General features: G+C 42.8%; 1 protein-coding gene across 1 annotated transcript; it reads left to right on the top strand.

The window, feature by feature from the left end:
- Positions 1-282: 282 nt before the first annotated feature.
- On the top strand, positions 283-5,662 carry LOC147833320 (uncharacterized). The gene is made up of 2 exons (XM_087286847.1): positions 283-611; positions 799-5,662. The coding sequence occupies exon 2, from the start codon at positions 2,343-2,345 to the stop codon at positions 4,359-4,361; it is 2,019 nt and encodes a 672-aa protein (XP_087142973.1). The 5' UTR covers positions 283-611; positions 799-2,342; the 3' UTR covers positions 4,362-5,662.
- The last annotated feature ends 6,080 nt before the right edge of the window (positions 5,663-11,742 follow it).

Here is an 11,742-nt window from a genome sequence, read left to right as displayed (position 1 = left end):
CAAACTCAGTCATAGACATAGATTTTCACTTGCAACTTGCTTTAACATGTTTAACAGTGCATGAAATGTTGTCTAAAACAAAAAGAAAATGCTTTTTAGTGCCTGGATCTGGTTTTATCACATTCTGAATTGAACGTTGAAAATGAGCTTTTCAGAGCCAGCAGAGGTCAAAATAAGCAGTAATACAAACTCAGTCAGAGACATAGATTTTCACTTGCAACTTTCTTAAACATATTTAACAGTGCATGAAATGTTGTCTAAAACAAAAAGAAAATGTTTTTTAGTGCCTGGATCTGGTTTTATCACATTCTGAATTGAACGTTGAAAATGAGCTTTTCAGAGCCAGCAGAGGTCAAAATAAGCAGTAATGCAAACTCAGTCAGAGACATAGATTTTCACTTGCAACTTTCTTAAACATATTTAACAGTGCATGAAATGTTGTCTAAAACAAAAAGAAAATGCTTTTTAGTAGCTGGATCTGGTTTTATCACATTCTGAATTGAACGTTGAAAATGAGCTTTTCAGAGCCAGCAGAGGTCAAAATAAGCAGTAATGCAAACTCAGTCAGAGACATAGATTTTCACTTGCAACTTGCTTTAACATGTTTAACAGTGCATGAAATGTTATCTAAAACAAAAAGAATGATGCATTTTAGTGGCTGGATCTGGTTTTATCACTTTCTGAATTCAACGTTGAAAATGAGCTGTTCAGAGCCAGCAGAGGTCAAAATAAGCAGTAATGCAAACTCAGTCAGAGACATAGATTTTCACTTGCAACTTGCTTTAACATGTTTAACAGTGCATGAAATGTTGTCTAAAACAAAAAGAATGATGCATTTTAATAGCTGGATCTGGTTTTATCACATTCTGAATTGAACGTTGAAAATGAGCTGTTCTCAGCCAGCAGAGGTCAAAATAAGCAGTAATTCAAACTCAGTCAGAGACATAGATTTTCACTTGCAACTTTCCTAAACATATTTAAAAGTGCATGAAATGTTGTCTAAAACAAAAAGAAAATGCTTTTTAGTGGCTGGATCTGGTTTTATCACATTCTGAATTGAACGTTGAAAATGAGCTGTTCTCAGCCAGCAGAGGTCAAAATAAGCAGTAATGCAAACTCAGTCATAGACATAGATTTTCACTTGCAACTTGCTTTAACATGTTTAACAGTGCATGAAATGTTGTCTAAAACAAAAAGAATGATGCATTTTAGTGGCTGGATCTGGTTTTATCACTTTCTGAATTCAACGTTGAAAATGAGCTGTTCTCAGCCAGCAGAGGTCAAAACAAGCAGTAATGCAAACTCAGTCAGAGACATAGATTTTCACTTGCAACTTGCTTTAACATGTTTAACAGTGCATGAAATGTTGTCTAAAACAAAAAGAATGATGCTTTTTAGTGGCTGGATCTGTTTTTATCACTTTCTGTATTGGACGTTGAAAATGAGCTTTTCTCAGCCAGCAGAGAGGTCAAAATAAGCAGTAAAGCAAACTCAGTGTCAGGGTTCTGCCACTCTGATCTTGTAAATTCTTGTTTTGGTGGCAGATCTCGGACACTACTCGTGTCTGGTCCTGTTTCTGTCTCTGTGTGCGCGCGCGCCGTCGTGGGTGTACGCAGAGTGTGCGCGCTCCTGCTTGACGCGGCTGCGTGCGCGCTCTGCGTCCCTCAGACGCATGCGCTCTTGTACTCGTGTCTGTGTTTTCGTCTGTCAGCAGCATGGTGTTTCATTCCCAGCGTCTCAGTCTTGTTGGTTTCGGTTTTGGTCGGCGCTGGGATGAAGCATGCATGCTGCATATGTGAGCACATGGTGAGTGTTTTCATTCATCGTGTGCTCGTGTCTTGCGTCTTTTGTCAAAGCACGTGGCTCGGTGTTTACATTGTGGTCACGTGCTTTTGTCGTGTGCTTCAGTGTTGTGTTATGTGAGCGCATGGCTTGTATTGTCTCTGTGTCATGCTCTCTCCCGTCTATTGTCTAGTCCCACCCTCCTTGTTAACCCATTATTAGTTAATTGTGTTCACCTGTGTGTCAATTTACTCTTTGCTTTATAATCCCCCTCATGTTTTCAGTCCTTTGTCAGTTCGTCGTCGATATTACCCTGTCTTGTTGTCTCCAGTCCTGTTTTGTCCTGCCAGCCCTGTCAAGTTTGTTTTTGCCTTTTTATTAATGTTTTCCCCTTCGGGGTAGTTTTGTTTTGCCTTTTATTTTTATTTGTAGTTTATAATAAATATTCCTTCATTTTTCTGCAATTGGGTCTGCACTCCTTTTTTTTCCCTCACCGACCGTGACAGTACGAACTGACCAAAATGAGGACCTAGCAGAAGGATGACTCCTTCCTCAGCCACATGCCACAGCTTCTCCGTCTGCATGCGCTGCGGCAACATGGCTCTGAGCTAAAGGAGTTTGCGGAGAGGTTCCGTATGGCATCAGAGGGGCTTGGGTTCAATGACTGGGCTCTTTTGAATCTCCTGAACTTCGCTCTTGATAAACCCCTCTATCCTCTACAGATACAGAGATTGGTGGGCTACTCGTACAAACAGTTTGTGGACCATATGGTTAATCAAGTTGCCCATGAATGTCGTCAGGAGAGAATCTGCTCTGTTCTTCCACCAACAGACCAACCTGAACCCAGCTCACTGCTGCCTCCCACAGAGAAGAGGAAACTGAGGAGGAGGAATAGGTCTTCCTCTATCATTACCCCTCTATTGGTGACGGAACCTGCTGCAGCCCACCCAGCAACAACCCTGGCTGCAGCATCACCCAGTGAAGCACCCGCAACAGACACTGCACCAGTCCAGCAGACAGTGTCTGAAGAGGTGGCCAGCTTCCCGCCACCCAGACCAAGGAAGCGTCGGAGGAGAAAGGGCTCCTCCACCACAACGGCTCCAGCCCCTGAGCGCCCTCCAGTGTCGGCTCCAGCCCCTGAGCGCCCTCCAGTGTCGGCTCCAGCCCCTGAGCGCCCTCCAGTGTCGGCTCCAGCCCCTGAGCGCCCTCCAGTGTCGGCTCCAGCCCCTGAGCGCCCTCCAGTGTCGGCTCCAGCCCCTGAGCGCCCTCCAGTGTCGGCTCCAGCCCCTGAGCGCCCTCCAGTGTCGGCTCCAGCCCCTGAGCGCCCTCCAGTGTCGGCTCCAGCCCCTGAGCGCCCTCCAGTGTCGGCTCCAGCCCCTGAGCGCCCCTCAGTGCCGGTCCCATTCCGGCTCCTTGCCCTGCCGGCACCACCCAGACGTCTTTCCCAGCCGACCCCAGCCCGGCTCCTTACCCTGCCGGCGCCACCCAGACGTCTTGCCCTGCCGGCCCCAGCCCGGCTCCTTGCCCTGCCGGCGCCACCCAGACGTCTTGCCCAGCCGGCCCCAGCCCGGCTCCTTGCCCTGCCGGCGCCACCCAGACGTCTTGCCCTGCCGGCGCCAGCCCGACTCCTTGCCCTGCCGGCGCCACCCAGACGTCTTGCCCAGCCGGCTCCAGCCCGGCTCCTTGCCCTGCCGGCGCCACCCAGACGTCTTGCCCTGCCGGCGCCAGCCCGACTCCTTGCCCTGCCGGCGCCACCCAGACGTCTTGCCCTGCCGGCGCCACCCAGACGTCTAGCCCTGCCGGCCCCAGCCCGGCTCCTTGCCCTGCCGGCGCCACCCAGACGTCTTGCCCAGCCGGCCCCAGCCCGGCTCCTTGCCCTGCCGGCGCCACCCAGACGTCTTGCCCTACCGGCGCCACCCAGACGTCTTGCCCAGCCGGCCCCAGCCCGGCCCCTTGCCCTGCCGGCCCCACCCAGACGTCTCGCCCTGCCGGCGCCACCCAGACGTCTCGCCCTGCCGGCGCCACCCAGACGTCTCGCCCTGCCGGCGCCACCCAGACGTCTCGCCCTGCCGGCGCCACCCAGACGTCTCGCCCTGCCGGCGCCACCCAGACGTCTCGCCCAGCCGGCCCCAGCTCGGCTACCTGCCCTGCCGGCGCCACCCAGACGTCTCGCCCTACCGGTCCCAGCCCGGCGCCTTGCCCTGCCGGCTCCCCTCTGGTCTCCAGCCCTGCCGGCTCCCCTCTGGTCTCCAGCCCTGCCGGCTCCCCACAGGCCTCCAGCCCAGCCGGCTCCCCACCGACCTCCTGCCTTGTCTCCCCTGATAGACTCTCCCTGGGTCGTCCCTCCTGCTCCTCCCTGGTGTTCCCTCCCTGCACCCTGGAAGGACCCTCCGGCTCCACCCTGGCTCCCTGCCGGGGCCCCCGACCCACTGAATCCACCCTGGACTGTCCCTCCTGATCCTCCCTGGTCTTGCCCTCCCATCCCTCCCTTGTTTGTCTTGTTCGGTCTGGCTTGGCTTCCCTCCCTCCCTCCCTTCATGTCGTCTTGCCTGTTCACCTCCCTGTCTTGTGTCTGTTGATGTTGCCTGTTTTGTTGTCTTGTAGTGTTTCTTGTCTGTCTTGTACCTTGTTGGATGTTCCCTTTAGGGACGCCAGGTGGCGTCCCTTTTGGGGGGGGGTAGTGTCAGGGTTCTGCCACTCTGATCTTGTAAATTCTTGTTTTGGTGGCAGATCTCGGACACTACTCGTGTCTGGTCCTGTTTCTGTCTCTGTGTGCGCGCGCGCCGTCGTGGGTGTACGCAGAGTGTGCGCGCTCCTGCTTGACGCGGCTGCGTGCGCGCTCTGCGTCCCTCAGACGCATGCGCTCTTGTAATCGTGTCTGTGTTTTCGTCTGTCAGCAGCATGGTGTTTCATTCCCAGCGTCTCAGTCTTGTTGGTTTCGGTTTTGGTCGGCGCTGGGATGAAGCATGCATGCTGCATATGTGAGCACATGGTGAGTGTTTTCATTCATCGTGTGCTCGTGTCTTGCGTCTTTTGTCAAAGCACGTGGCTCGGTGTTTACATTGTGGTCACGTGCTTTTGTCGTGTGCTTCAGTGTTGTGTTATGTGAGCGCATGGCTTGTATTGTCTCTGTGTCATGCGCTCTCCCGTCTATTGTCTAGTCCCACCCTCCTTGTTAACCCATTATTAGTTAATTGTGTTCACCTGTGTGTCAATTTACTCTTTGCTTTATAATCCCCCTCATGTTTTCAGTCCTTTGTCAGTTCGTCGTCGATATTACCCTGTCTTGTTGTCTCCAGTCCTGTTTTGTCCTGCCAGCCCTGTCAAGTTTGTTTTTGCCTTTTTATTAATGTTTTCCCCTTCGGGGTAGTTTTGTTTTGCCTTTTATTTTTATTTGTAGTTTATAATAAATATTCCTTCATTTTTCTGCAATTGGGTCTGCACTCCTTTTTTTTCCCTCACCGACCGTGACACTCAGTCAGAGACATAGATTTTCACTTGCAACTTGCTTTAACATGTTTAACAGTGCATGAAATTTTGTCTAAAACAAAAAGAATGGTGCTTTGTAGTGGCTGGATCTGTTTTTATCACTTTCTGTATTGGACGTTGAAAATGAGCTTTTCTCAGCCAGCAGAGAGTTCAAAATAAGCAGTAATGCAAACTCAGTCAGAGACATAGATTTTCACTTGCAACTTGCTTTAAAATGTTTAACAGTGCATGAAATGTTGTCTAAAACAAAAAGAATGATGCTTTTTAGTGGCTGGATCTGTTTTTATCACTTTCTGTATTGGACGTTGAAAATGAGCTTTTCTCAGCCAGCAGAGAGTTCAAAATAAGCAGTAATGCAAACTAAGTCAGAGACATAGATTTTCACTTGCAACTTGCTTTAACAAAAACAAAAAGAATAAAACAAAAAGAATGATGCTTTTTAGTGGCTGAAGCTGTTTTATCACTTGCTGCTGTAGCGGGTCAATGGATCGTTCCAGAACCGAACAAGTCGCAGACCATATTTTTCTTAAAAGATTGGTTGGTGCCTACCTGTCTGAGCTTTGATTTAATTTTCAAGGCAATCCACAGGATGACTTGCCAGTCATGATCACAACTGTGTGCTAATTAACTTTTACACCTTAAAACATTAAGAGGCTCTACATTCAAAAACCCACCAAACCGGTTTCTGAAAGTGCCTTTTGTTTCACGCCTGCGACCCAAGTCTGAGAGGAATACGCATTCTAGGCTCACACACAAGCGATCAGAAACGCTTCCAAAGTTTAATGGACATTTAAGTAGAACAGTTTATTTGAGTAATGTATGTTTGCTTTATGTTTCTGTAGGTTTTTGTGTGTACATGTTTCATGTGTTTAACAAAACTGTTATGGATAATTATTGAGTTATAGCCCTCAGTGACAAATGAAATCTACAGAATGTTTTTGGAATACTTCATGTTTGGTATTGATTGAAAGCTAGGAACAATTTAAATGCATTGGTTTATATGAAGAAACCATACTAGGAAAGATGTCCATGTTATGAGACTTTATTTTAACAACTTTGCTATCAAAGCAGCGCCCACACAGGGTGCCAACCCGGCCTCCTAGAGGGCAGAATTGGGGTGTGACTCCACCCTGCACCTTCTCTGATTGGACAAGTATTGTGTAGACCCAGCCTCTACCAAAACCTATAAAACTTTGAACAAAGGAATTTCATCGTCGTCTTTTGCCGGTCATCTTTGCCAGTCGTCACCGCCGTCGCTGCCCGGACCTCGCTCTTCTTGTGCTGTGGCAGTTACATCGCCTCGCCGGAAGCCTCGTTACATCACGGAGCAGACCGCGACCTTCACTTGCTGCCGGCTCGACCCCTGATCTGCTTGTGCAACCGCTGCAACAACAAGCCATCGGGTCAACACATCCAAACTCTGAAACTCATCATAACTACAGAAACCCAGGAAGGACTTCGAACGCCTCCTTGTCCAACATGCGTATCCCTAGCAACCGACTAAGGAAACCCCTCTTCACCGACAAGGGAATTCCATCACGTCACTGAAGTTGCTACGCTGACCAATCAGCTTCACCGGGATTTCCCTTTGGACCAGTTGAGGAAACCAAAATTACATCAGAACGCAAGTAACACAAACAAGGTTTCTATCCATTACTGAATCTGGTGTGAATTATGTTTAAGTAGTAAAGAATATCGAAATTCTCTGCTTTTAAAGTTTCTCGCAGGTTGCAATGCTAAGAACTTAGCAAAGGCTAGAAGTTGAATCCACTAAGTCAAAACTCTCTTCAAACTGCTTGTGTGTGTGTGTGTGTGTGTGTATGTATGTGCATTTGTTTGTATTACGTAGATTAGTAATTGTGTTATAGAGTAGCAATAAACTTTTGTTTCGTTTTAAGATCCGTGTTGGTGTGTTGTGTGCTTTATAAGTTAATGCCTCAACTTCACATACTGCTACCTTGCTTATTAAATAATTAGATACTGTTTTTATACTGTTATTGTTGGCCACGTAATAATATAATACAGGATTGCTTTACACTAAACGTTCTATTAGCTGGACAAATACTTAAGTTAAGTGTAAGCTTTAAATAATTCTATGTGAATCATGTTCGAATTTTTGATTCGAATCCCCAAAGTTTAAACATGATTTAAACCGAAGAGCTGATTCTTACACTGCATAAGGCCTCTAAACGAGCTTTTCTCAGCCAGCAGAGAGGTCAAAATAAGCAGTAATGCAAACTCAGTCAGATACACTGGTTTTAACTTGCAACTTGCTTTAACATGCTTACCAGTTCATGAAATGTTGTCTAAATCAAAAAGAATGATGCTTTTTAGTGGCTGAAGCTGTTTTTATCACTTGCTGTATAAGGTCTCTAAACAAGCTTTTCTCAGCCAGTAGAGAGGTCAAAATAAGCAGTAATGCAAACTCAGTCAGATACACTGGTTTTAACTTGCAACTTGCTTTAACATGTTTAACAGTGCATGAAATGTCTAAATCAAAAAGAATGATGCTTTTTAGTGGCTGAAGCTGTTTTTATCACTAGCTGTATAAGGCCTCTAAACGAGAATTTCTCAGCCACCAGAGAGGTCAAAATAAGCAGTAATGCAAACTCAGTCAGAGACAAAGATTTTCACTTGCAACTTGCTTTAACATGATTGCACAGTGCATACAATGTTGTTTAAAACAAAAAGAATGATGCTTTTTAGTAATTGAAGCTGTTTTTATCACTTGATGTATTAGGCCGGTAACAAGCTTTTCCCAGCCAGCAGAGGTCAAAATAGGCAGTATTTCAAACTCTGTCAGATACACTGGATTTAACTTGCAAGTTGCTTTAACATGTTTACCAGTGCATGAAATGTCGTCCAAAACAAAAAAATATGCTTTTTAGTGGCTGAAGCTGTTTTTATCACTTGCTGTATTAGACTTCAAAATGAACTTTTTCCACCCAGCAAAGAGCTCAAAATAAGCAGTATTGCAAACTCAGTCATAGACACAGATTTAAACTTGCAACTTGCTTTAACATGTTCAACACTGCATGAAATGTTGTCTAAAACAAAAAGAATGATGGTTTTTAGTGGCTGAAGCTGTTTTAATCACTTGCTGTATTAGGCCTATAACAAGCTTTTCCCAGCCAGCACAGAGGCCAAAATAAGCAATAATGCAAACTCAGTCAGAGACACAGATTTTCACGTGCAACTTGCTTTAACATGTTTAACAGTGCATGAAATGTTGTCTAAAACAAAAAAAGAATTGGTAATACTTTATTTTGATTGTCCCCCTTTAGATAGTCTGTTGACCTTAAGTTATTTTTCAAGTTCTAATCTGTTTACTCTCATCTGGGTAGTATCTGTAGATTGTCTTTTAAATTTTCTTTGTCAATCATTACAATGTCTACATGTAAACATTTAATAAAGTTTTGGTAAGTTGTTACCAACATAGGTTCTAGATGGTCAACAATGTTTTAGTAGACATGCAACAAATCTTCAAAAAATGTTCATCAAAGTATTAGTATTTTAGGTTGTAGATATTCAACAATGTTATAGTAGACATGCAACAAATCTTCAACAAATGTTCATCAAAGTATGAGTTGACATGCAACAAATCCTCAACATTTATTAAACCTTTGGTAAGTTACATGTTACCAAATTAGGTTGTATATATTCAATAGTGTATTAGTAAATATGCAACAAATCCTCAACATTTATTAAACCTTTGGTAAGTTACGTGTTATCAAATTAGGTTGTATATGTTCAACAATGTATTAGTAGATATGCTACAAATCTTCAACAAGTTTTCAATACATTTAGCACCAAGATTGTTTTGGTTGTAATTGTCTGTGTAGTTGTTAACCAGTTTATCAATAGATTTTCAGTAGACATTCACATGCCTCTAAATAGCAACACAACATAATTTAAAATGAACTTTTTCTCAAATATAAAATAGGTTTTGGTACAATCTTCATACAAGTATTTGCAAGAGTGTTCAATTAACTATTTGTTGCATTTAACCTAACTTTCAGTAGACAGTTATTTTACTTGAAAGTACAGTTATCTGCTCATCTGTTGTCACACTAGGCCCATCAAAATGAAGTGATGCTTCAGAAATGCTGTTGAAGAAGCCAACATCACAGACAGCATGGCTACAAGCAAGTAAATGTTCAGCAAATAGTCAACAGACAGGTAGTAGCAACACTGATGCAAGTATTAAAAGACACAACAGCACCACATATACAAGAACATAAAAATAAATACCAGAGTCATTAGTTTGTCCAACTGCTTTCAATGTATTGCTGTCAAAAATCTCAATAAACACAACTGAACATTAAATCTCTCTCTCTCTCTCTGTATACATATATGTGTGTGTGTGTGTGTGTGTGTGTGTGTGTGTGTGTGTATATATATATATATATATATATATATATATATATATATATATATATATATATATATATATATATATATATATATATATATATATATGCATACTGTGCCAAGTCTAAGCCACTATTTTCACCAATAACAATGAGGTTTAAAGCCAGTTATTTCTATATCTTTCTGTAACAGGCAGTGCTCCACAGAGATCTGATCATAATCCAGTCTGTCTGGAAAGACATGATGAAACAGAACAAACAGAGACAAACAACTGTACATACAGAAGAACTTTGGCAACATCTCTAAGATGCATCAAATACCTACAAGCCAAGCCACTAGAAAAATCATGGGCAAATGGACCAAATGTTTTAAATGCAAAGTGTGGTCATACCAATAGTTCATTTGATTTAGTTAATATAAGTTAATTGATAAATAAAAAGCATGTATGCATTATTTTTGATCGCATCCTCATTTTACAGCTAGCTTGCACAAGTACCAAAAACTGAACACTACTGTAGCTTTGCAGGTAGGTATTTGAAGCATCTTGGAGATGTTGCCAAAGTTCTTCTGAATGTACAGTTGTATGTCTCAGTTTGTTCTGTTCAGTTTGCACTGCCTTTTGTCAGACTTCTTGTGCAGACAATAATTTCACTGTAGAATTACAATTAATGACAAAAATAATGTTTGGAAATGTAAATTGATATTTCAACTGACATGATAAAGAAAAATATAAAAATAACTGACATAAATCCCTGTTTATATATTCAAAGTGGCTATATAAAATCATACATACTCACATTGCACCCTGCTTTCAAAAGACCTTTCAAGAGTTCCCACTTAGATATGCTTGGCACTTATAGCATGTTTGGCATGCTGTCCCGGGAGAGAACCCTGAGCTCGGAGATATTTGAGCCCAGTCTAGAAGCATATCAGGAGAACCGAGATCAGGTAGGTCTTGATCACTCCCCCTTTAGAAGGGGAGAAAAAGGAGGAGATGGGGTGGAAAGGGGGATTCTTCCAAAACGAAGATAATAAGGAGAAAGTGATCCATTTATATTAAGCTAGGATCATTCTGATTGGATTATTACTGATTACAGATGAGTGGCCAGCGGTGCACAATCATATCACGTGCTCCTCTCGAAATTAGTTTATGAAACTTCACTTAGGATAAAGTTGTAGAGAGGCACAAGTTCAAAGAAAAACTTGTACATAAACATTAAACAATAAATATTAATGTTAACTAATATTAAATGTATATATATATATATATATATATATATATATATATATATATATATATATATATATATATATATATAAGCATATACTATACACACAGACACACACACACACACACACACACACACACACACACGTCAGTGGTAGAACTGACTGATGTCATGTATAAGCCTTCCAATAATCCCTTGTTTGTGTTTCCTAACCAACCACTAAGTCCATTCTATATAAACTTTTCTGTCCGGTTTGCACACAATCTCCATACCTTTTGTAGTTTGCCCATGCCCTTTCAGTGTTTTGTGTATGTACTCCTGATGATGGATTAACAAAACCAATGCTGTGGTTCACTGTGTGATGTTGGTATCCTCTCTCTGACAGACTTGAATATGCACGCCACTCATCACTATGAATAATGCTGCCTTTCTTTACATGTTTCGCTATGATTGGTATAAGCGTCTTCTTGTCACGTTTGTCCACCAGCCGTAAAACTGTTTTTTGTGATGGCAAAATTTCAACCATTCCCAATACCCAGCTTTTCCTTTTCCACGGAACTTCAAAACGCCCTCTGGCATACTGAAAAAAGTAAAAAAAAATGGGTTAAACCTTTTCAAAAACTTTGAATGGTTAGAAGCCATGCAGCTTTAAAAAAAAGTTAAACATTGTGAGTCTATATAAAAATTACTTTTTACAACGTGGCAATTTAATTTATTAGATTAGAACAATGTAACAATAATGATTTTTTGTCTACATATATGAAGACTACACAAAATCCCTTTAAAGAATTGCATACTTTTCCTGAATCAATTTTTCAGACTTCTATAGATTTTTCTGTCCATAATTAATTTAGAATAAAAAAATAAATAA

Source organism: Danio rerio, chromosome 16 (assembly GCF_052040795.2).
Source record: "Danio rerio strain M-AB ecotype USA chromosome 16, GRCz13ab, whole genome shotgun sequence".
Lineage (NCBI taxonomy): Eukaryota > Metazoa > Chordata > Actinopteri > Cypriniformes > Danionidae > Danio > Danio rerio.
This window is presented reverse-complemented; position numbering and strand designations above follow the sequence as displayed.

Excerpts from the sequence above, each read along its gene's own strand:
- LOC147833320 (XM_087286847.1), top strand. The coding sequence starts at position 2,343 with ATGCCACAGCTTCTCCGTCTGCATGCGCTGCGGCAACATGGCTCTGAG.